This window comes from Chelonia mydas, chromosome 8, assembly GCF_015237465.2.
Source record: "Chelonia mydas isolate rCheMyd1 chromosome 8, rCheMyd1.pri.v2, whole genome shotgun sequence".
Taxonomy (NCBI): Eukaryota; Metazoa; Chordata; order Testudines; family Cheloniidae; genus Chelonia; species Chelonia mydas.
In genome coordinates this window covers 35573826-35600566 of record NC_057854.1, presented here as the reverse complement: position 1 = coordinate 35600566, position 26741 = coordinate 35573826, and the positions used below count along the sequence as shown (strand labels likewise).

At 44.5% G+C, this 26741-nt stretch overlaps 1 protein-coding gene across 4 annotated transcripts in view; it reads left to right on the top strand.

Moving 5' to 3' along the window:
- The window catches only part of NRG2 (neuregulin 2), a 303847-nt gene that overhangs the window by 210584 nt on the left and 66522 nt on the right, over positions 1 to 26741 (top strand). For all 4 annotated transcript variants that reach the window (XM_043552601.1, XM_043552600.1, XM_043552603.1 and 1 more), the window contains one exon: positions 18178 to 18298. In XM_043552601.1, coding sequence (XP_043408536.1) covers positions 18178 to 18298 — 121 coding nt within the window. The remainder of the gene's footprint in view (positions 1 to 18177; positions 18299 to 26741) is intronic.

Below are 26741 nucleotides of genomic sequence, written 5' to 3'. Positions count from 1 at the left end.
ACTAAATCCTTCAAAGGAAATGTTTGTTTCTGACACCCAAGCTGCAGAGAGAGAGAGGAGCAATTAACGAATGTTGGAATCCTAACTTGACGATGAGGGTGCTTTAAAAGTTTTAGCCATGCTTTAAGAGATACAAACTCTTTCAGTGAATAGGTTTTATTTATATAGGTCAGGTACATACTTTATTTTCTATTTTCAGTTTGTGTTTTATTTTTCCCCAAGGATAAGTAGGAATATGGGAATATTGGGGGAGGGATAGCTCAGTGGTTTGAGCTTTGGCCTGCTAAACCCAGGGTTGTGCGTTCAATCCTTGAGGGGGCCATTTAGGGATATGGGGCAAAAATTAGGGATTGGTCCTGCTTTGAACGGGGTTGGACTAGATGACCTCCTGAGGTCCCTTCCAACCCTGATTTTCTTGCTTTCATAGAATCATAGAATAAGTACCTACGTAATACATGCATAGTATGGATAGTAGCAGGCGAATAGAGTTGCACTCCATCACTGCATTTTTATCATACATTTCTAGAAAGCAAGAGCAGATTTACTGAAATGTTTTTATCATTCATTTTTATTAGATTGTTTTTCACAAAAGGAATATAGAACATTAAAAATAGAACTACAAAAGCTAGCCACCAAGCAGATATATAAAAGCCTAATGTCTGACAGATATATTTATTATATGTTCAGTTCGTTCAGGAGTATAATGCTGTTTCTATAAATGAGTCCCTCTCCCTTTTCAAAGACACCCGACTAACCTAATACAAACAATAGACTGGGCATCCCATAATGATCTCATCTAAGATGGCTTCAATGCTTAGAACTGTAGATCAAACAATTTTAAGATCTTTAGTACATTTCCACTTCTATAGAATAATAATAATAAGTCCTGCAGTTTACAGTGCGGACTGCTGTACCTCTGTGGTGAAGATTTCAGTACTGGGGCCATAATCTTTTTCATTGGGAATACTGATGTGAGGAAAGTCAGTCTCTCATTTAAGTTTGCAGGATCAGGGCTTAGTTTCAGCCCTTAAATCACCTTCTGCCCCTACCAAATCTTCACGAAATGAAGTACTTTGCACTTGCCTTTAAAGTCATAAAAGTATCTGAGCTTCCTTATGCATCATCCTTTGTATTGCTTATTTCAGGGGTGTATGGAGTTAGGGCTTTTAATCCTAGGCACAACAGGACCCAGACACCAAGATGCTATGTTGAAACTATAGATAGAATATGATCGGTCCTATAGGTATATTAAAGATGAATGGCTGGAAAATGTGACACCTGGAATGGTGTGTGTGAGAGAATGAAAAAAGTTATCCTTGAGATATATGAGGCAGTTATATGAGGCTAGAGCAGGGAACTATAACAGCAGGGTGGATTGATTTAAATCAAATTTTAATAACGATTTAAATCAGCAAGCAGAAAACCTTGATTTGAATAATTAAATTTAATCTTATTTTGCATTTGTAACTTTTGATTTTTTCTAAAGAAAGTTGTATTCTCATTGGCTGGTAACCATTAAAAATAGTTCATTTGCAGCTAAATATAATCTTTACACTAAATTTGGTGGTACTTTGTGCTATCCAGAAGGACACATTATACCTACAAACATTTATTTAAGCAATTATATAGCTTAACTTGCATTTATTCAGATTCCTCATTTTTACTTTTTTTATTATGTTGAAAATAGTCAATGACACATTTCATATTTACTAGATGATGATTTGTGTCAAACTGTGTTGGAAATTGGAATTTAATTAAAAATTCGCAAACAGCATTTTAAAATTTGTTAGCTAAATAAAACTAACAACTGAGCTGGATACATAAGCAAAAGTTTATTAAAACATTTTGCATTTAAAACTGATTTTATTAAACAAACGACGTATTCTCTGTAGATAGTGAACTGATCTGATGGTTTCTGGTCACCAAGTCCTTCAAGATTTTAGAACTAGTAGATTTCATCCTCTCACACCTCATAGGAAAACAGGCTTTCCTTCTTTTTCAACTCCCAATTGGTTTTTCAACTTTAAATGAACTAATCTTTGAACCGTACTAGTTGAATAAACTGAAATGGAGAAAATATTCTCTCTGCACCTGCAAAAGAGGCTACTGCTGTCAAAAGCTGGGTGTAGCACTTCAGCAAAGTCTGGTGCCAGTAACTTCTGCTAATTCAGTCCACAGACTTTCTTTAGAACATTGGCAACAAACATGTACCATTTGACTATTATTATTTTTATTTAATTTTAAAGATTTTAATAGGTTCTAGTAAATTTAGGCCTTAATATGGGTTGTTGTTTAAAATTTAAATAGGTTTGTTTTTTAAAAAGAAAATCTATTGAATTGAAATTTAAAAATCCAATTTAAATACAAAAATATTTTTTGTTATCTTAGAAGAACTTTGTTTTAAATCAGTCCTGACTAGGAGTCAGGAGAGCTGGGTTGTATTTCCAGCTCTGCCATTTGACTGTTGTGACCCTCTCTGGGCTTCAGTTTCCTATCTAATAATGCACTTTAAGATGGCTGGAGGAAACAGGGTTGCCAACTGTCTAATCGCACATATCCAAACACCTTTGGCCTGCCCCTTCCCCAAGGCCATGCCCTGCCCCACCCCTTTTCTGAGGCCCTGCCCCCACTCACTCCAGCCGCCCTTCCTCAGTCGCTCACTTTTTCCCACCCTCACTCACTTTCACTAGGCTGTGTTTCACTGAGTAAGGGGGTTGAGATGTGGGAGGGGTGCGGGCTCTGGGCTGGGCGGTGGGGCTGAGGGGTTTGGAATGTAGGAGGGGGTTCTGGGCTGAGCCTGGGGCAGGGGGTTGGGGTGTGAGAGAGGGGTGAGGGCTCTGGGGGGGAGTTTTGGGTGCGGGAGGGGCCTGGGGCAGGGATTTGGGTTGTGGGAGGGAGTTTGGGTGTGGGACCGGGCTCAGGGCTGGGACAGGGGGTTCGGGTTCAGGAGGAGATGAGGGGTGGAGTGTGGGCTCTGGGAGGGAGTTTGTGTGGGAGGGGGCTCCGGGCTGAGCCTGAGGCAGGGGGTTGGGGTGTGGGAGGGGGTGAGGGCTCTGGGAGGGAGTTTGGGTGCAGGAGAGGGCTCAGGGCTGGGGCAGGGGGTTGGGGTGTGCAGGCTCAGGCCAGGCGGTGGTTACCTTGGGTGGCTCCCAGAAGCAGCGACATGTCCAGCAGCAGCCCCTAGACTCAGGGGTGGCCAGGCAGCTCCGTGTGCTGCCCCCGCCTGCAGGCACCACCCCCACAATGCCCATTGGCTGTGGTTCCCCATTCCCAGCCAATGGGAGCTGTGGAGTCAGCGCTCAGGGCGGGGGCAGTGCACAGAGACCCCCTGGCCTCACCTCCACCTAGGGGCCACAGGGACATGCTGGCTGCTTCCGGGAGCCGCACGGCATCAGGGCAGATAGGGAGCCTGCCTTAGCTCTGCTACACCACCAGACTTTTAGCGGCCTAAAATCTCCCAGAGATCTCCCAGATTCCAGGAGACTCCTGACCAAACTGGGAGGGTTGGCAACCCTAGGAGGAAAGCATCTATAGAAGCATAAAGTTGTTGGGGTATTATAAGGGTTCAAGAAGATGGATGCTGTAACATAAGAACAGCCATACTGGGTCAGACCAAAGGTCCATCCAGCCCAATATCCTGTCTGCTGACAGTGGCCAATGCCAGGTGCCCCAGAGGGAGTGAACCTAACAGGTAATGATCAAGTGATCTCTCTCCTGCCATCCATCTTCACCCTCTGACAAACAGAGGCTAGGGACACCATTCCTTACCCATCTTGGCTAATAGCCATTAATGGACTTAACCTCCATAAATTTATCCAGTTCTCTTTTGAACCCTGTTATAGTCCTAGCCTTCACAACCTCCTCAGGCAAGGAGTTCCACAGATTGACTGACTGCTGTGTGAAGAAGAACTTCCTTTTATTTGTTTTAAACCTGCTACCCATTAATTTCATTTGGTGGCCCCTAGTTCTTATATTATGGGAATAAGTAAATAACTTTTCCTTATTCACTTTCTCCACACCACTCATGATTTTATATACCTCTATCATATCCCCCCTTAGTCTCCTCTTTTCCAAGCTGAGAAGTCCTAGCCTCTTTAATCTCTCCTCATATGGGACCCATTCCAAACCACTAATCATTTTAGTTGCCCTTTTCTGAACCTCTTCTAATGCCAGTATATCTTTTTTGAGATGAGGAGACCACATCTGTACGCAGTATTCAAGATGTGGGCGTACCATGGATTTATATAAGGGCGATAAGATATTCTCTGTCTTATTCTCTATCCCTTTTTAAATGATTCCTAACATCCTGTTTGGTTTTGCTGTGATGCTGGCAGGTGCTTTTTGGGGCCTGGATGGCGGAGGAGAAAATAAAATCGGAAAACCTTGTGAGCTTCAAGAGATCACTTGAGAGATTCTTCTTGAAGCTTGACAAAAATACAGAATATTGCAGCTGTAAGCCGTTGAAACAGGCAGCCAGGTTATGTGTGTTAAGAAGCCTTAACGGCATAAAATGGACTGTAGTTGTGACTGTTCTGCAGTATCTGTTGTTTCAATTGAAGTGTCCTGAGTTCTGTGGTGGGCGCCTGTAGCCACACTACCTATGATCCAGGGCATGGTTCCCCTGCTTGTGTGCACCTACAGGTGCTAGCTCGCTTGGAGCGAGCCGGGCTATAAATAGTGGCGTATCCATAGTGACATGGGTAGCGGTACCGGAGGCAAGGCTGAGCCGGGCCAAATACAAATGCACCTTGAAACCATGGTCCGTACGCAGCGTGGCTCAGCTGCACCTCTGGTGCCACTGCCTGTGCGACTGCACCTTCACTACTATTTATACTCGTGCTAGCTCTCACTGAGCTTCCACAAGTGTGTTTGCACGGGCAGCAGCATCAGGGCCCGAGCTCGTTGTGCAGACGCGGAGCCTGTGTTGCACTGGCGTGCACTTAAATAAACCTGGCTGTCCCTCTGTTGTGCCCTCAAGACCCTTTCACAAACACAATGAGGTCATTTCAGGGAGCAATATTTTACAGAAGATCTAAATGTTGGGATATACCCAGATCAATACAAATTGCAGACACAGAATACTTCCAAAATCAGAAATTGTCCCCATCAACTGCCAGCCTAGTGCAGGTCTGCTCTGACTCGCATGGTTTGATTTAAGAGGCTCAGAAACATTCACAATACTTCGAATAGCAAAACCCCAATGTTAAGGATCAGTTCAGACATTAAAGCGATAGCCTTTTGCCGGTATTGCAGTGCCAGTTATAAGACAACCTTAGACTGAGAAGATGGTGAATATCAGCATAGAAACCCATGCTCTGCTACATCATTGTCACTTCGTGGACATAAGTGAGTTAATCCAGACTTACACCAGTGTAATTAAGAGGATAATTTGGCCCAGAGACCTCACTGTACTTCATCTCTGATGGAGGGTTGGGCATACTAGTTTGAAAGGAACCTCAGATTCTGTGTTTTATCAGTAAGTACATTAGGCATATACAGAGCAAGTGATTTGTATACACTCTCAAACCAGCTGAATTCATCTGTCAAACCTACTGTCTAAATATTGAGAGAGTGAAGTGTCTGTACTCTATGAACCCAGCGTTCAATGTTATTTAAAACAAAAAAAAGTGGTGAAAAGCAGGTCTTAACTGGCACGGTTCTCTTGCTCTGATAAACAGTAGCTGTGGTTCATAAAAAATAAAATACAATTTATAGTCCAAACTGCATTAATTAACTCTTTGGAGACGACAGATATAGCATCTCTATAACCTCCTAAGCATTAATTTGGTTAGCAGCATGCTGAAAATCAGTGGTCATAGGGTTAAATCACATCTGATGTATGAGCTATAACATTCTTTCTCAAGTTCCTGTGCATGCGGATCCCACTCATGGCTGTGCTCGCACCTGCTGCGCTGGAGCATGGTAGGTTTTTCTTTAGCAGTGTCCCCTAGGGGTTGCACATGTGATCAGCATGCTCTTGCGCACCCCTTCTTAAGAGCATGAAGAGCAGGGAGACCCCAACTGCCAGCCAGTTCTGACAGAGTGTCAGAACTTCTTCGTGTCCCTCTTAGTTAGATGGCTATAGTGTAGGATCGATGGACAGCTAGCTTTCACTTCATTAGATTTTTTTTGTTTTATGGTCTGCTGGCAAAAAGAAAAAAAAAGTAGGTAGCAGTGGTGGAGGGCTTTTGGGGCTGTTAAGTCTTGGTCATGCTCAATGGGTTTTAAATCTCCTGTGTCGTACAGAAGGGTAATTATTCCGGGAGAGCCATATAATGTCTATGTGTGAGTTTGTTAGGTATTGGAGAAATGCACACTGGAGTCCAGAGTGTCCTCAAGATTTTCCTCATGGAGAAATCCATGAAAGCAGCTTCTGAGAGGGTTCAAAAGAGATATTTCAGATCAGAAGGTACCTTGCCTCAGCAAGCTAAGGTCATTGGGGAAAAGATTTATTCAATTCCTTTCAGGTCAGTGTCTAGAATTACTGTATCAGGCAATGCTGGCTACATATAACTACATGCAATGGGACAGAATCAGAGACATTTATTATAAACTCCCAGCAGAGTTAGAAGAATTTACTTACATCTGCTCTGAAGGAATGTTGATTGCAAAAAATCTCTGCAAGCAGCTTTGGACTCAGTGGATGTGATCTATGGCAACTGGAACTGTCGTCATGAGAAGAGACTCTTGGCTTTCTGTATTGGGCCTGCCTAGGGAGGGCCAGACTATACTACTGGGACCTCCGTTTCAGTGGTCAAGATCTTTTTAGTGCTAAGACAGATGACACATTGCATTCTTTAAAGGACTGTAGAGCCACATTAAGGTTGTTTGGTCTCTACACTCTGTCCTTCAGAAGAAAGCAGTATATACCTCAAGCTTCTACCAAACAGAGTTCTCAGCCTGCCACTTTAAACTGTTTCTTCCATCAGAGACCTTTTGATCAAGGAAGACAGAGATCAAGATTCCAGAAGAGGAAATTGTTTGATCCATCTAATATCTTGTCACCATCTGCTTATCCTCAAAAGAAGCACTTTTGATGCTATGGTTGAGGATACATATACAATCTATTTGAATTTATTCCCCCCCCCACCAACACGCACACACCTTTTTTTTTTTTTTTTTAAAAGGATTGAGCTGGAATAACCATGGACCATGGGTTCTCCTGGTCATCCAGAAGGGTTATATTATAGAATTCCACACCATTCCAGAGATATTTCCAAGAATCTGCCAGTTAATTTCAGATCTGAGGACTCATCCTCAGAACCATGTAAGAGTCTCCCTAAAACTATTAGGCAACATGGCTCTTGTACTTATGTAACCCCTTTCTCCAGGCTCAGAATGAGACCTCTTCCATCCTGGATCAAATGGGTGTTTTGGCCAAGTGTCCACCCTATAGGGATAAGAATAAAGATAGCACAGCCAGTCCATAGAGTCCCTGAACACAAGCAAAATGTCCTGGGAACTCCATTTCAGACTCTAAATCCTACCAAGGTTCCCATCACCAATATATCCCAACAGGGGTGGGGCGCTCATCTAGATCCATTTCAGACGCATGGTGTTTGGTCTGTAAAGAACTCCTTGATGTACTGGAGCTAAGAGTGATTTGCTTAGCATTCAGGTCTTTCCTTCCACTACTACAGGGTCTGTCAGTTCAAGTGCTGTGGACAATTGCACAGCGATTGTCTAATATTAAACAAACAAGGACAGGCAAGATCAGACCCTCTTTATCAAGAAGCCATAATGCTGTGGAAATGGTGCATTTAGTATAACGTCAGTATTGTAGCACTTCATCTACCAGGACAGGACAATGTCTGTGCTTCATCTGGACCCTGCATCTTTGGACTTGACAGTGTGGAAGATTTTTGGTTAATACCCAAGTATAAGGAATATTCATTGTAGGTACCAATAGTCTTTTTGCAGAATAGAAAACCTTCTACTAGAAAAAACATACATGGCAAAATGAAAGAGTTTTTCAGATGGGGGTGAAGACAAGAAGATGTGTTCCTACCTGTTCTTCTATTCCACTCGTTCTGGATTACCTTTTACTTAAAACAGTTTAGTTTGTCTTAAGTTGTCTTTAGTTTGTTTTAAGTTCCATTAATATACATTTAGTATTTTTGGCTTGTCACCCACCGATTACAGGTTTGTCTGTCCTTTCCCATCAAACAGTTGTCAGATTCCTAAAAGGTTTGAATCTCATGTTTCCCCCAGCTAGAAATATACCTCCCTGATGAGACTTGAATTTAGTGCTTTCGGCTCTAAGGGAACTGCCTTTTGAACCATTATCACCTTTTTCTAGTCAACACTTAGCCACTAAAAAGCAGCTCTCATAGGTATTACTTCTGCCTGCAGAGTTAGCAAAATCCAAGCTCTCACCACCTCCTCCCACCCCCACCCTGGTACACTGTTTTTCATACTGACAGAATCAGATTTAGACCTCATCCTAAATTCATACCAAAGGTGGTGTCAGACTTCCATATTAACCTGTATATTCAATTACTGGTTTTCTTTCCTAGACCTCATGCATCTGACATGCAGTGTTTGAAGTTTTGATTCCGGAGGAGAAAAGCCCTCTTATACCACCTAAAGAGAACGAGACCATTTAGGAAGACCCTTAGGTTGTTTGTAGCTTATGATAGCAGAACTAATGGAAGCCCTCTCTCGACTGAAAAACTGTCGAGAGAGGGCTGTATTAGAACTGTTGTGAGCCGTATTAGAGCTGGCTATGAGGTCAGTCAACTGAAACTTCCTTTGAACATCTTGGCTCATTTTCCTTCAACAGCATGCTGCAGTAGGGCTCCGTTGATGGAAACACATAGGGCAGCTACTTGGTTACCAGTTCATGCATTTACTAGGCATTACTCATTGGAGGCTTCCTTAAGAGTTAATGCTCAAGTTGGAAGAGCCAGTCCTTCAATCTTTGTTCAGGGAAACTCTATTTCCCTCCTCCAAAGAGTCGAAAAGCTTGCCGATCACCATGAGTGGTATCCACGCAGACAGGAACTTGTAGAAGAAAGAGTGGTTACTTGACTTTCCATAACTGTGATCCTTGGGCATTTGGATCCCCGCTCCATGCCCACAGCTCGGAGTCCTATCACTGAGGCTTTGCGTGGTGAAGGATGTGGCTGGCGGTTGGGGTTGCCACACTCACTATGCTTTCAGGAGGGGAAGCTCGAGAGCACGCAGAGCGCATGTGTGACCCCTAGGGGACATTGCCAGAGAAAAAGCTTCCAAATTCCTGTGCAGAGGGTGTGAGGTATTTGAACATCTCAGATAGTCAGTTACTTGTAGGTTAAGTAATCATTCTTTTTCCTGCACAATTGGTAGCTACTTTTCCAAGCATATAGTTTGTGTAAGGGGAAGCTGGTAGTACCATGCGTAAGTCAATATGAGAGCAAGCAAACAACTGATTTTTCAATTCGGGAGCCAAACCAAAAATTCTGAAAAAAGAATTGATCTGTATCTAACCAAAACTGAATGTTTGTTTTTTTCCCCCCAGAGGAAATGAAAAATTGAAAAAAGAAAAAAAAAGGGTTAAATTGAAATATTTTGAATGTTGATTGAAATTGATATTTCATTCTCAAATGTTTCAAAATGACATTTTTGAAATTGTTCGTTTTAATATTTTCAAAATGGGATGTTTTGACATTTTTTTTGTAGCCAAAACTATTTGCCGAGTTTGATCCAAATTTGCAAATAGTTTCAGTGCCCCCAAAAGTGCATATTTTTTTGGCTAATTTACTATTAGCCCCCCCTCCCCCCCCAAAAAAATTTACCCCTTTCTACTCGGTATTCTTTCTTTAGAGCAGAGACAATTTTTGATTATTCTCTTACACTACATTCAGGAGTAGCAGATTTGGATTCCTAGATAATTCCATAAATAGAGCTCTGTTCATAGATGTCCAAAATACCACAATTTGAGCTGGGCAGGAAAGGTTTCCCAGCCCACAAATACTTTTGAGAGTTCAAAATTTTTTACCGTCCCCAATTGGGATGAAAACTTGAAATCTCAAAAAATTTCATGAACCAAAAACTAGGTCAATTAAAATGTTTTTGCATTTGCATTTCCATTTCAAGGTTTTTTCTTTGTAATATTTGTCATTCTAATTATTTAACTGAAAATTTTCTGACCAGCTCCAGCCATAATGTTCTGTTTGCTACATAATGTTAGTTTTTTTAAATTAAACCCTAAATATCTATATTTGATGTTGTTCTTATTGATGGGGTTAATAATAGCACTGGTAAAAGCTGGTCTCTAGCTCTTTCCAAATCTCATCTGAAAATACATCCTTCCTCCCCACTGTCACCTCGTCATTTCCCTCTCCTTTCATTGCTGGCTTTGTATCTAAATGGAGGTTTCTTGGGGCAGATGGGGAGGGTGCTGCCTGCGTTGCTTTGAATCAGATATATTACTGCTGTCAGTCGGCTCTAAATGGTGGTTTGTGTCCGTTTTTGCCTGCGTTCGTTCAGATCTCCCCTGCCTGCTGGCGTAGGCGTTCACTTGTATTGATTCTTCATGCTTTCGTTTCACCACTTTTTTCTGTAATTGACATCATGACTCCATGGAGCATTTTGGGACGCAGTTCATATGTGAATGGTGCTGCTATATAAACCTTCTCCTATCCCCCTATTTTAACTGAAGCATCCTACCACCTGAATTGCAGCCACTACTGCCATAAATTGTTCCCTCCATTATTCAGACTTCCAGTTATCTGAATGCTTTTGATGTCTCAAAAAGCGTTTTGGATAAAGAGGTTTGTACCGTGTACCAAATGAGGGCTCTCTCCTGTGAAGTGAATCAATGGGAGTTAGGGGTACTCCGCACCTGGGGGATCAGGCCTGAAAGTTGTATTGTGCTGTATGGCCCATCAGAGTGGAATGGTTCTGGAATTTCCTTTCTGGATCATCTGGTGTATTTAGAGACTAACCAATTTATTTGAGCATAAGCTTTTGTTAGCTACAGCTCACTTCATCAGATGCATACTGCATCTGATGAAGTGAGCTGTAGCTCATGAAAGCTTATGCTCAGATAAATTGGTTAGTCTCTAAGGTGCCACAAGTACTCCTTTTCTTTTTGCGAATACAGACTAACACGGCTGTTACTCTGAAACCTGGTGTAATTGTGAGGTGTTCAGAACAGAGTGAGGAAAAGAATGTAATTGGGGAAACACTTATGGCTACAAATAATCTAATTTCTGCGCCTGGGACATGTTTCTGCGCTCACTGAAATTAGTGGCAAAACTCCCTTTGAGTTCAATAACCACGCATCAAATGGCCCAAGGCAACAGGAGATATAAATACACGTGTCTAATCTAATGTATTTGCTTGTAAATCTGTGAATTATCCTGCCAGGTCAGAGTGTGACAGAAATGTGATTCTCATTTAAGGAGGAGATATCATAGAATATCAGGCTTGGAAGGGACCTGCTCCAACCCCGTGCTCAAAGCAGGACCAATCCCCAACTAAATCATCCCAGCTAGGGCTTTGTCAAACCTGACCTTAAAAACCTCTAAGGAAGGAGATTCCACCACCTCCCTAGATAACCCATTCCAGTGTTTCACCACCCTCCTAGTGAAAAAGTTTTTCCTAATATCCAACCTAAACCTCCCCCACTGCAACTTGAGACCATTACTCCTTGTCCTATCATCTGGTACCACTGAGAACAGTCTAAATCCATTCTCTTTGGAACCCCCTTTCAGATAGTTGAAAGCGGCTATCAAATCCCCCCTCATTCTTCTCTTCTGCAGACTAAATAATCCCAGTTCCCTGAGCCTCTCCTCATAACTCATGTGCTCCAGCCCCCTAATCATTTTTGTTGCCCTCTTCTGGACTCTTTCCAATTTTTCCACATCCTTCTTGTAGTGTGGGGCCCAAAACTGGACACAGTACCCCAGATGAGGCCTCACCAATGCCAAATAGAGGGGAATGATCACGGCCCTCTATCTGCTGGCAATGCTCCTACTTATACAGCCCAAAATGCTGTTAGCTTTCTTGGCAACAAGGGCACACTGTTGACTCATATCCAGCTTCTCATCCACCCTAACCCCTAGGTCCTTTTTGCAGAACTGCTGCCTAGCCACTCGGTCCCTAGTCTGTAGCAGTGCATGGGATTCTTCCTTTCTAAGTGCAGGACTCTGCACTTGTCCTTGTTGAAGCTCATCAGATTTCTTTTGGCCCAATCCTCTAATGTGTCGAGGTCCCTCTGTATCCTATCCCTACCCTCCAGCGTATCTACCACGCCTCCCAGTTTAGTGTCATCTGCAAACTTGCTGAGGGTGCAATCCAGGCCATTCTCCAGATCATTAATAAAGATATTGAACAAAACAGGCCCGAGGACCGACCCTTGGGGCACTCCGCTTGATACTGGCTTCCAACTAGACATGGAGCCGTTGATCACTACCCATTGAGCCCGACGATCTAGCCAGCTTTCTATCCACCGTATAGTCCGTTCATCCAGCCCATACTTCTTTAACTTGCTGGCAAGAATACTGTGGGAGACCGTGTCAAAAGCTTTGCTAAAGTCAACATATATCATGTCCACTGCTTTCCCTTCATCCACAGAGCCCGTGATCTCGTCATAGAAGGCAATCAGGTTCTCACTGGTTCTCTAGCTCCCAGGCTAATACAGCCTGTGCTGTCTCATGTCACCACACAGGGCTTCCGTAAATCCTGGCCTGGAGGAAGCAGTGGAGGAAGCAGTCAGTTATCTTGTCTTAGAAGGCAATTAGGTTAATCAGGCATGACTTGCCCTTGGTGAATACATGCTGACTGTTCCTAATCTCTTTCCGCTCCTCAAAGTGCTTCAAAATTGATTCCTTGAGGACCTGCTCCATGATTTTTCCAGGGACTGAGGTAAGGCTGACTGGCCTGTAGTTCCCCGGATCCTCCTCTTTCCCTTTTTTAAAGATGGGTACTACATTAGCCTTTTTCCAGTCATCCAGGTCCTCCCCCGATGGCCATGAGTTTTCAAAGATAATGGCCAATGGCTCTGCAATCACATCCGCTAACTCCTTTAACGTTCTCGGATGCAGCGCATCCGGCCCCATGGACTTGTGCTCATCCAGCTTTTCTAAACAGTCCTGAACCACTTCTTTCTCCACAGAGGGCTGATCACCTCCTCCCCATGCTGTGCTGCCCAGTGCAGTAGTCTGGGAGCTGACCTTGTTCATGAAGACAGAGGCGAAAAAGCATTGAGTACATCTAGCTTTTTCCACATCCTCTGTCACTAGGTTGCCTCCCTCATTCAGTAAGGGGCCCACACTTTCCCTGACCACCTTCTTGTTGCTAACATACCTGTAGAAACCCTTCTTGTTACTCTTAACATCCCTTGCTAGCTGCAACTCCAAGTGTGATTTGGCCTTCCTGATTTCACTCCTGCATGCCCGAGCAAAATTTTTATACTCCTCCCTGGTCATTTGTCCAAGCTTCCACTTCTTGTGAGCTTCTTTTTTGTGTTTAAGATCATCAAGGATTTCACGTTAAGCCAAGCTGGTCACCTGCCATATTTACTATTCTTTCTACACGTCAGGATGGTTTGTTCCTCTAACCTCAATAAGGATTCTTTAAAATATTCTACCAACCTAAATTCCCCCTGCATTTTCAGTTGGCTAAGTTATTCCTCACACTGACCACTCAGTTAATTGTTCTGTACTGTGCTGCATGCTGCTGAATAGATGCTACATTTTACGCCAGAAGTGGCTGCAGTTCAGAGGTAGATGAAGTGGTGCCAGTGAATAGCACTGTGTGTATATCAGTTTTATTGTAAAGCATTTTGGGATCTTTATCATAATGCAAATATAAAACATGATTTTTAAAAAATTAACAAGGCAGTGTTAGAAAAACTACCTAATCATGCATTTTTCAGACAGGAATAGCTCTACTAAAAGATCTGCTTCTTAGGTGCACAATAGGCAGCTTTTAACCGACTATGAAAGATCTGTTTTATTTCTGTTTCATTTTGTTTAAAGAACAGTGTATATTTAAAATCAGATTAAAATCACATGGAATCTATGTTAGAGTCCATGTTGTGCCCTATTCTAAGGGTACTATCTGAATTTTCCATATCTTTTGACCCTTCCTTAATGCTATATATATAAACTCTGTCTTTTTATATTGAGTGATATATATGCTTTCTACTGTAGGTAGCTATGGATTCTGTGCTCCGTTATTATTTCCCTCTCTCCATTCCTTATCCTCTTTGTTTACTATGGAACACTTACTCCAGAGCATATACTTTCTCTGTATGATTTATGATGTCTGACTTTGCCAAAATAGTGCCATGGAGCTGTTTGCTAATAATTGAGAATGACTTGGTTGTGCAGACTGATGGCCTTGTTCTGCTTTTGCACTGTAGGTTTGTACCAAGATTTTTGGAGAAGGCTGCTCAGACCTGACTCAGCTGTTGTAGTTTCAGTTTTAAAGGAGATGTTTGAGTTCTACCATTTATGACTCGTTAGGTGGCACTCTTTCTTCTGCGTCAGAACTGAACCAATGTCCCTTCTTTGGGCTAGGGGGTGCTGTGCTGCTGCATTAGCCATTTCCTAGATTTGACACAAAATGTACAGAGTGGTGACTTTAAAAATTCTAAAGTAATTTGGACACACAATTCTCATTAATTTTTAATGGGAGTGGGGCATCAAATCCCCCAAAGCAGCTTGGAAAATCTGTCATAGTCACTAAAGATCCCATGGCATTTTTTCAAGAGTAGGGGCAACCCCAGAGTTGTAGTCAAATGACATTCTGCCTCCCTTAGAACAATTCCTTATTTTAATTTATATAGAGAGCTCATTGCTCTCTATTCTAAACTGCTTGGCTCTACTATATGATATTAAAGAGCTGCTGTGTTGCACCCTAGAGTCAACTGCATTTCTCTGATTGGTGGAGTGATTCCTCTGTGTAATAACACACAAACAAACAAAAACCCCAAACAAAAAAACCCACCAAACCCACAAAACCACCTTTGGGATGAATGGAGCTGTCTGCTAGAAAGCATACAGGTTATTGTTAAGAAAAAGTTGAAGAAAGCCAACTAGAAAAGCAGCCCTTATGAGATGTGCCGTGTAGAAATAGCATTGCTGAGAGCATAGCCCAGGCGGTGCCGAGCCACTGCTCAGCACAGCGGACAATGAAATGATTTGTGTTGCCTAAGTGAGTAGCAAACACTGGGTGTCAAAATGCACCACTTCATTATATATAATTGAGAAAGTAAAATGTGAGGGTAACAGTCTGTGTCACTGGTGGCTGAGGTGGTATATGATCTGATCAGCTTAATGAGCACAGAGAGAGAGAGAGAGACTCCATACAAAGCCGGATCCACCAGCAGGGGTCCTTGTAGAAGTCAGAGTTGCAGATCAAACCATTTAAATTGTTCTTGTGCTAGGCTTACATTTGTGAAAACATCCCACTTATTTGAGGGGATCACCAAAATGGCAGGATTTTGGGAGTCCACTGTTACTTGTAGTTGTTGTGTTGCTTACCTCATATTCCCTGAGGGTGAAGTTGGGAAGTAGGAATATGAGGTCTTTTGCCGCCGGGTTGTTGTCAGATCTTCGGCTCCATGCACGTGTTCTTTCTGCATGTGCACTGGCTCTCGCCAGATAGCTCGTACAGCAGGCGCTGATCAACTGACCAATAAGATCACAAGACTTGGTTTAGTAATAAACCGGCCAGGTTTATTCCTAATGCCCTGGCTCAGTGGTTACAGGTACACTAACACATATACGCCCATGACAATGGACAGCTCAGTCAGTGGCGGGATTTTCTACTGCCCCCGAGCCCAGACAAAAGGTTAAGTGAGGTAGCCCGCCATTTATAGAATGAGACAAACAATCTGGGATTAACCAATTTACATATCACTTTGTGTTTCATGACATGTTTGTTACCTTCCCTTGTCCTTTCCTCCTCATGTTTCAGACAACATTCCTGTTCGCCACCTGTCCTATTCAGACAAAATATCACTATTAATCTCTTTTGTAAAACCATTTTATTGTCTGCTAGGTTGGGGTGTTCTTGTCCTCGTCTGCCGGAATGTGTTTACATATTCAGTGTGTGGTGTAGCAATGCTGGCAATACCGTTGCTGAGTTTGTGTACTGGATGCTGACTTGCAGGCAAGCAGCTGCTTTTGACAGGGCCTGACTGTTGCTCATAGCATAACTTTTTTGCTGACTTTGGTTCAGGCCTCAGGCCCATGCTTCAAGCTCTCTCTTTCTACTACACGGGTCACTGACTTCAATCCAGTCCATGGGATTAGTTACCACCTGATGGCTGCTTGGTGACCTGTTGAAAAAGAGCTGGTGGTTCCAGTTCAACCCTTCTGGAAAGTGCTGTAAAATGTAACAGACAACAATAACCATTCAGTGAGTTTTTTCACTATCTCTAGAAATCAACAGAGAATTTGATTCCTTCTGTAGAATTCTTTAAGACAGTTAAAAGGCAACAAGAAATACAGTATTCTCTACTACATTCTGTAAGGTTTTACAGTAATTTCTGTGAGGAAATTCTGGGGAGGGATAGCTCAGTGGTTTGAGCATTGGCCTGTTAAACCGAGGGTTGTGAGTTCAATCCTTGAGGGGGCCATGTAGGAATCTGGGGCAAAAATTGGGGATTGGTCCTGCTTTGAGCAGGGGGTTGGACTAGATGACCTCCTGAGGTCCCTTCCAACCCTGATATTCTATGAATCTCACTAAGTTGCTGTAGAACAAAGTTGGTTTCAACTTGTTTTAATTTTAGAGGACTTTTCCATATGGGAATTCCCAGCTGGGAGAAGTATCCCCAACACAGAAAGCATCAACACGACCTTTTTTGGTAGTCTCATTAGAGAAGCCAAAGCTGAATGACCATGAATACTGATTACAGTTCCATCGATAGAGGCTGCCTTTCTAGGGCAGAGTTCTGATAGATTTGTGGGCTTGTACTGCCACTGGTTGTGCTGTCCCTTTTCTGGGAACAAATGGTGGATGTCAGTCTCTAGGCCGGGGTGGGCAAACTTTTTGGCTTGAGGTCCACATCTGGATATGGCAATTGTATGGCGGGCCATGAATACTCATGAAATTGGGGGTTGGGGTGTGGGAAGGGGTGAGGGCTCCGGCTGGGGATGCAGGCTCTGGGGTGGGGCCAGAAATGAGGAGTTCAGGGTGAGAGAGGGGGCTCTGGGCTGGGGCAGGGGGTTGGGGCGCTGGAGGGGGCCAGGGGTGCAGGCTCCGGGCGGCGCTTACCTCAAGCAGCTCCTGGAAGCAGTGGCATGTCCTCCCTCTGGCTCCTATGTGGAGGTGCGGCCAGGTGGCTCTACACATTTCTCCATCCACAGGCACTGCCCCGCTGCTCCCATTGGTCATGGTTGCCGGCCAATGGGAGCTGCGGTGGTGGTGCTTGGGGCGGTGGCAGCATGTGGAGCCCCCTGGCTGCCCCTACGCATAGGACCCGGACGGGGGACATGCTGCTGCTTCTGGGAGCCGTGCGGAGCCACATGTGGAGCGGGGCAAGCCCTGGGCTCTGGTCCCTGGCAGGAGCTCAAGGGCCAGATTAAAATGTCTGAAGGGCCGAATGTGGCCCCCGGGCCATAGTTTGCCCATCCCTGCTCTAGGCCATGGAGAACTACTTTGTTATGGAATCACAGAGAGCCACCAAATAATGACTGTGTCATCCCACACACTGCAGTGTCATTGGATACTGATCCAGTGCACATACAGCAACTCAGGGCATGAGCATCATATCACAGCTACTTTGTGACTCTCTGCAACTCAATGCAACACATTCTCTCTCTGTCTCTCATCTGTGACCTCCTCTCAGGCTGATGAGGGTGAAAGATTGGGCGTGACGGTGGGTGTGCATTTCTTCATCTCATTTGCCCTCCCGGGTTGATGAGAAAGAGTGAGGAAACAATTTTTTTCTTACACCTCGTCTCTGGTTCTTGGCTGCTGGAAGGAGATTTGCACAGAACTCTCACCTCACCCCCTCACACATTGTATGCAAGAGGTAATGCTGTGACTGGAGCATGAAGAGTGTCACTCAAACCCCACCAACTCCATGAGAGCTGCGTGTAGGTCTAAAGCCACAGCTTGAGGATTGTTGCTCCTGGGGCTTCTGCTCAGGCAACCAGATCAACTGAAACCCACTTAAGGGAGCAGACTTGCAAAGCAAAGGAAGTAACAGTGTATCCTCTTGTATCTTTCTTGCAGTAACGACCACGCTCTCCTCCTGGTCAGGACACGCCAGAAAATGCAACGAAACAGCCAAGTCCTATTGCGTCAACGGCGGGGTGTGCTACTACATTGAGGGGATCAATCAGCTGTCTTGCAAGTGAGTGAGGGTCCTGCTTGTTTCGACACACAGGTAGCCTGGAATGGAATCGGGGATGGTTGTGCGATTGCAGAAGGAGTGATATCTCTTGGAAGGTTCCCTGGTGATTGTGCTGGCTAAGCTGCACAGGTTTAGCAAAAGGGTGCTTTTTACCAAATTCCCAGCCATGAAAAACGTGTCACAGAGCATAAAATAAGCCCTCCCATGTGAAATCTAGCTATTGGATGGAAGAGAGAGGGGCAGGGCTGGGGGCACCCCAGCCAGGGGCTCCTACCATTCCGCTGGCTCCAGCTGCTAGTCCCCAGGCTGGGAAGGAGCCAGGACTTGCTCTTCCCCTGCAGAGCTTCCTGCAGCAGGGAGAGGTACCCAGAGGTGGGTCTGATCTCACTCCCCAAAAGCAGCTGTGCAGGGGAAGAGCAAGTCCCATCCCTCCCCAGCTCAGCGGGGACTAGCAGCTAGGAGCCCCCAGATGGGGCACTCCCAGCAGCCGGAGGGAGATCAGACCCACCTCTGGGAACCTCTTGCGGCTGCAGGAAGTTCATAAAAGTGAGGGTGGCAATCCCATGATCCCCACCCCTTTTGGGTTGGGACCCCCAGGGTTACAACACTGTGAAATTTCAGATGTAAACCTTTAAAAACGTGAAATTGATTAATTTTCAAATGCTATGGCCGTCAAATTGACCAGAATGAGCAGTGAATTTGGTAGGGCGCTACTTATCCCCAAGTACCATATGTCACGTCTATTGAAACTTCCTTTAAGGATATGTTTATGCTGGAAGTTTGAAAAGATGTTTTCTCTCTTCCCCCTTCCCTCTCAGCTGCAGGGACTGGTGGGATCTGCATTTCCCTGTGCAACTCTCCCCAACCTAAGTCAAGGTTCAGCGTCAGAGTCACCGTCCTCCCCATTAAGAATGGATGGGGCCTTCCCTGAAGCATGCAAATCTCACTCTCACTTCTCAACCAGAGGGGACCCTGATGAGTGACTCAAAGCCCTCTCCCCTCCCCCTCTCCGTTAGGGGCCTTCTTGTCCCTCCCACAGCCCGGTAGGCTAAAGAATGAGGCTTATGAGTGAGTCTCCCATGTGACATTTAGAACTCTAGCATCACACCAAAATTGGTTTATAAAAGGGGCTTCTTGGGCATCAGTGAAAGGGAATCAAGTGTTGTGTTTACTGTGTTCCTTTTTATATTAGGCCCTACAAAAAGCTCAGGGAGCCATAGTAAGACATTAATAAACATGGAACTTCCTTGAGAGGGTGGAGGGAAAGTGCATGGGTTAGGGGATTGGTAATCTGCCATGAGAGCCTTTCACCTCTAGATCACTGTTTCAAACCTAGACAAGGCCAGCAGTAACCCAAAGCTAATAACATCTTGTGGCTTCACATTGGCAGCCTATGTGAAACATGGGTTGAGGGGCTCAGTCTAATGGCCAGCATCAGAAGTCTGCACCGCAGAAACAACCAAGACAGTTTGCAGTCTAAGCAGACAGGCATAGAACAGAAGAGGCCTTGGAGATTAAACTGCGCTCACCCTTTGACATGGTCTCAAAGTTAAGGACCTCCCGCAAGGCAGGGAGTGGGAGGTTTGCTCTTCTATTGCTCTTCTATCAACTCTGTGGATGAATTCTGTAGAAGACTAAGTCTCCATGGCTTTCTATCCAGCCCCTGCTACACTGTAACATGCAGTAAACATGGCAATTGCTCAGATCTGTTTCAGTCAGGGATAGGCCAACAAGTCTGGCTTCAAGTAAGTACTTGAACTGACTAAACTACAAACTATTTTGGAAGGTCAACAAAGTTTGGTTAAGTTTTGTGTGTGTTTATTTCTACCATATTTTGCATGCTCTGGCACTCCTTTGTTTGGCAGGAATCACAAGCAAAGAGCTGATATTCAGCCAAAGAGCCTTGTTTTCCCCATATTTATGACCCTGTGATGAAAAGCTTGGATGGATACTTGATCCAGTGAGCTCAAATCTTTCCATGTGAGCAAAGCATCAGTAGCCCTTTTATATATCATGGGCTAGACTTTCAGAGGTGCCGAGTGCCTTCAGCTCCCAGTGACTTCAGCTGGAATTGTGTGGGCTCAGCACCTCATAATATCGGGCCCTTTTAGCCTTAGCATTCCCTGGAGGAAATGCAGGAGAAGCTGTAAAATGCCTTACAAGATTATTATGCAGCACAAACCTTATTCTGGATCAAGTTGGAAATGCAGTGTAAAAATAGTCTCTGTCTTGTCACAGGATATAGAGATTGGCCTCAGCTACAAGTCTGGATCCAAATACCCATCAAACGTTGAGAAAGTTCAGCTCCATGGCTAGATCCAAGGGTTGTGGCTTGGGACTACATCTGAACAATGAGCTGAGCTAAAATCTTAGATCTGAATGCCCCCTGCTTTGGGGAAGCTTGAATCCAGATCTGAGTTTGGCAAATTGGGCCTATTTCTATTTTTATACTTCGTGAAATACATATTGAAACTTACTAGACAATTCTTTGCAACCGAAGCTCGCTTAACTTTACAGGCCAGATCCTTAGCTGGTGTAAATTGGCATAGCTTGTTTCATCTCAGTGATGCTATACCCATTTTCCTCAGCTGTGAATCTGGCTCAAAATCAGTATGCAGCTGTTATGACTGAACACATTTTATTGTTTATGAAGTACATCCATGCCATGCCCATCAGAGATGATCTTCAGGCTCCTGGCATGTTGCCAGTTTGGACTTTAATAGTGCCATTTTGAGCACCCTGAAAATCCCCTTTGGAAGAAGGGGAACAAGATTCCCCCCCCGCCCTTCACATCACTGGTGCAGGAGCTGTGCAAAGGAAAGCTTTATTGGTCTGAAAGCACTTGGACTGGTTTTGCCAAAGCGGTCCTAGCATAGTCATGGAAGAGTTCATCTTACAATTAGGACATTGTGATTGATATCTCATGGGTTTTTTTTCCTAACTTGAATTCCATCATGATTTTAGCAGCCAAAGCCTCATGAACCACTAGAAATAGACATAAATACTAGAGAGATTATACCATTTTAAAGCTGCAGTTTTTGTTTTCAGACAGCATGATGCATTGGTTTTCATCTCTAATGAGTCTCAATTTATTGGCTGCTAAAAGTGTGCTGGGATTGAAGGGTGTGGGGGGGTGGGGAGGGGAAGCAAAGCACTGATCAGAATTAAGTGATTTCTAAGGTCCAGAATATCACTGGTTTCAGAGTAACAGCCGTGTTAGTCTGTATTCGCAAAAAGAAAAGGAGTACTTGTGGCACCTTAGAGACTAACCAGTTTATTTGAGCATAAGCTTTCATGAGCTACAGCTCACTTCATCGGATGCATACTGTGGAAACTGCAGAAGACATTATATACACAGAGATCATGAAACAATACCTCCTCCCATCCCACTCTCCTGCTGGTAATAGCTTATCTAAAGTGATCACTCTCCTTACAATGTGTATGATAATCAAGGTGGGCCATTTCCAGCACAAATCCAGGTTTTCTCACCCTCCGCCCCCCCCCCCCCCAAACTCACTCTCCTGCTGGTAATAGCCCATCCAAAGCGACCACTCTCTTTACAATGTGTATGATAATCAAGGTGGGCCATTTCCAGCACAAATCCAGGTTTTCTCACCCCCCACCCCCCCGCTTTCCAAAAACCACACACACAAACTCACTCTCCTGCTGGTAATAGCTTATCCAAAGTGACCACTCTCCCTACAATGTGCATGATAATCAAGGTGGGCCATTTCCAGCACAAATCCAGGTTTTCTCCCCCCCCCCCCCCAAACTCACTCTCCTGCTAGTAATAGCTCATCCAAACTGACCACTCTCCTTACAATGTGTATGATAATCAAGGTGGGCCATTTCCAGCATAAATCCAAGTTTAACCAGAACGTCTGAGGGGGGGGAGTAGGAAAAAACAAGGGGAAATAGGCTACCTTGCATAATGACTTAGTCACTCCCAGTCTCTATTTAAGCCTAAATTAATAGTATCCAATTTGCAAATGAATTCCAATTCAGCAGTTTCTCGCTGGAGTCTGGATTTGAAGTTTTTTTGTTGTAAGATAGCGACCTTCATGTCTGTAATTGCGTGACCAGAGAGATTGAAGTGTTCTCCGACTGGTTTATGAATGTTATAATTCTTGACATCTGATTTGTGTCCATTTATTCTTTTACATAGAGACTGTCCAGTTTGACCAATGTACATGGCAGAGGGGCATTGCTGGCACATGATGGCATATATCACATTGGTGGATGTGCAGGCGAACGAGCCTCTGATAGTGTGGCTGATGTTATTAGGCCCTGTGATGGTGTCCCTTGAATAGATATGTAGGCACAGTTGGCAACGGGCTTTGTTGCAAGGATAGGTTCCTGGGTTAGTGGTTCTGTTGTGTGGTATGTGGTTGCTGGTGAGTATTTGCTTCAGGTTTGGGGGCTGTCTGTAGGCAAGGACTGGCCTGTCTCCCAAGATTTGTGAGAGTGTTGGGTCATCCTTCAGGATAGGTTGTAGATCCTTAATAATGCGTTGGAGGGGTTTTAGTTGGGGGCTGAAGGTGATGGCTAGTGGCGTTCTGTTATTTTCTTTGTTAGGCCTGTCCTGTAGTAGGTGACTTCTGGGAACTCTTCTGGCTCTATCAATCTGTTTCTTCACTTCCGTGTGCACGGGCTGAAATTGTGGAAAAGCGGCATCACTTGCCCCATAACCTCAGCCGTGCAGAACACAATGCCATCCACAGCCTCAGAAACAACTCTGACATCATAATCAAAAAGGCTGACAAAGAAGGTGCTGTTGTCATCATGAATAGGTCGGAATATGAACAAGAGACTGCTCGGCAGCTCTCCAACACCACGTTCTACAAGCCATTACCCTATGATCCCACTGAGAGTTACCAAAAGCAACTACAGCATTTGCTCAAGAAACTTCCTGAAACAGCACAAGATCAAATCCGCACAGACACACCCCTGGAACCCCGACCTGGGATATTCTATCTACTACCCAAGATCCATAAACCTGGAAATCCTGGGCGCCCCATCATCTCAGGCATTGGCACCCTGACAGCAGGATTGTCTGGCTATGTAGACTCCCTCCTCAGGCCCTACGCTACCAGCACTCCCAGCTACCTTCGAGACACCACTGACTTCCTGAGGAAACTACAATCCATCGGTGATCTTCCTGATAACACCATCCTGGCCACTATGGATGTAGAAGCCCTCTACGCCAACATTCCACATAAAGATGGACTACAAGCCGTCAAGAACACTATCCCCGATAATGTCACGGCTAACCTGGTGGCTGAACTTTGTGACTTTGTCCTTACCCGTAACTATTTTACATTTGGGGACAATGTATACCTTCAGATCAGCGGCACTGCTATGGGTACCCGCATGGCCCCACAGTATGCCAACATTTTTATGGCTGATTTAGAACAACGCTTCCTCAGCTCTCGTCCCCTAATGCCCCTACTCTACTTGCGCTATATTGATGACATCTTCATCATCTGGACCCATGGAAAAGAAGCCCTAGGGAATTCCACCATGATTTCAACAATTTCCATCCCACCATCAACCTCAGCCTGGTCCAGTCCACACAAGAGATCCACTTCCTGGACACTACAGTGCTAATAAACAATGGTCACATAAACACCACCCTATACCAGAAACCTACTGACCGCTATTCCTACCTACATGCCTCCAGCTTTCACCCTGACCACACCACACGATCCGGAAAGGGGGGGGCGGAGGGTGAGAAAACCTGGATTTGTGCTGGAAATGGCTCAACTTGATTATCATACACATTGTAAGGAGAGTGATCACTTTAGATAAGCTATTACAAGCAGGAGAGTGGGATGGGAGGAGGTATTGTTTCATGGTCTCTGTGTATATAATGTCTTCTGCAGAATATCACTGTTCACCTGCCAGAGCTGGAAAGAAAGCCCTGTACCACTAGAACCCCAGGTTTCCTACACTGTAACACCTTCATTTCTGGTCCTGTTTTCCTCAGATACTGGGCATTAAATCTGCTACTGGTCCCTTGGTCTAGCAGGAATTTTTAAACACTGCTCAGGGACTGAATATGGCAAGTTTAGGGTTTCAGGCCAGTGTCGTTTACAGTCCCTGGGGAATTGGAGGCAACCACTAGCTCTCTAGTAACTAGTGACATTTGGATTTGTAAATATGCATTGAATTTCAGATAGTTTAACTCAGATCATTTTATTTTTTCTTGTAAAATGAGGCATTCTTAGTGTTGGTGGTTGGTGATAGGCAAACTGACTTCCGCTACAGAATAGCAAAAGATTAGACTTCGGAGCAGATACTTTCAGAATGTGCTTGTATGCTGACTACCAAGACCGTTTGATTAGCTGCAGAAATGTGGAAAGCTGGTTCCAGGTGAGGGAGAAAATAACAAGTTCAGAGAAGAATTCAGAAAGAGAAGGTGGGGTGGAGGTAAGGGGAGGAATAAATGATTTGATCCGTACTTCTTAGCGTTTCCACACTACGTTATGTGTCCTGTCCCTGTCCCAAAATCTACCCCCATCTCTACTGAAGCGGAGTTCTAGGGCATTGGTCCTTTCATTATGCAGCCTGTTAAAATACTTTTGAATCACAGCAGACTGTTTGACACTTAAAATGTAAAAATTAAAATACAATTAAAATTACCTAACATTAGAAAACACACGAGGAGATGCAATGAAAACAGTGTGGATTAAAAAGGTGTAGAAACCTAGTTTCAAACCCAGCCTTTGTTCCTCTTTATCACTAGCAATGAATCCAATGTTTGGATTCTAAGACCTTCTTCTGGGCTGTATTATTTTCCCTTAGCACTCCAGAAATCAGATTCTGGCCCCTACACCAGCATGGTGTTATCAGCTTTTTCAGTATTCCCCTTCTGAGATTCAGCAATCAGGAAATATGACTTGGGAACATTCCGCTTGTCCACCATGTGTTTTTATCTCCTTAGTCACCTTACTGGAACATACTTAATTATTTAGAGTGCTCTACAAACACAGAAGATTCTTTCTGTGGATGTTGTCTCTGCAAAAGAGCCAGTAGGCATCTGAAATTAATTCCTCTCCTGAAGTGGCTTCATGCTTGAGATGGTGCAGATATTTTCCATTTGAAAGAGTGAGTGGCCCATGTTTTTGGTTGAACTTTTGTAGCAGGGCCATCAGCAAATTGCTCCTTCCAGCCACCAAAAACCCGGGGAGGAAAATGCAGTGAAATTTTTGCCTGGAAAACCAATTTCAGTTCAGTTCAACATTGAAAAACATAATAATCTAGACTTGTGTCACTGGAAATACATGCCCTGGAATTTGTAATCTGTGGCAGACTTCTCCATAGATTTTTGAGTCTTTGCAGAGTGTTTGCATAATTTAGGCTTTAATGTAAAAATATAAAAGAAAATAAATCTACCCATTTTGGTTGCAAAGAAAACCTGCTTATGCCTCAGGCAGTGCTGTCATCCTGAATCTGCAAACAGACCACCTGAAACTAAACCTTAGAGAGGTGTGACAGGCCCCAGGTATATTGCAGCCTGTAGGCATATAAACTAAAAAGGACTATAGCACTATAGATAGATAGATAGATATAATTGACCCAACAGCACTAATAAAATGAAGAGCCTCTGACCCTGGGGGAAGTGGGAGTGGGAAGAATCATAGGTCCTGCCCAGATCATCCTGCTAGGAAAAGTCTTAGAAATGGGCCTTATCGTTTCCCACAAAGATAAAAAATAATCCTCAGACTCAATTCCAGAGTCCTTAAGAACACCTGCAGTCGGTCAGACAAATCTCCAGCCTCAGCTTGAGGATCCCAGCACACAGCTGCTGGGCTGGAACATGGTGATGGGCCCTGATCACTGGGTCTGGATGAGCTGTGCTTGGCTGAGTATATGAGAGGGGAGAGGTCAAAGGTGGCTATGCACCATTCATGCACTCCCCTGATCTTGGGGACAGCAATAGGGCGCTTCAGCTCCCTGGCACAAGCTAGAGCAGTCTTAAGGTTGCTCAAACTGATGTTGGCTATCAGACCCTTAGACTGCATTGCATCAACTGTGGATCACTGATGCACAATAGTGCACCACCCATGCTCTCTTACCCTTTAGGATTGCCAATTTGGTAATATTTAAAAAACAGACACTCCAGCAAGAGTGCTGGTAACTCCCCCGCCCTGCCTCTTCTACCTGAGGCCCCACCCCTGCCCTGCCTATTATTCCACAAAGCCCCACCCATGCCCTGCTTCTTCACATGAGGCCCCACTCCGCCTCTTCCCCCTGAGGCCACGCACCCCGTTCACGCCTCTTCCCCACCTGTCACTCGCTGCTTTTCCCCTCCCACCCCCCCTACCCGGGTTAGGAGGGACTCGCCTGTGGAACCAGGGCTGGGAGCCGCTCGATGCAGATAGGCGGCGGCCCCGGCCCCGGCTGAGTGGGGGCTGCAGCGGGTGATGACCCACCACCTCCC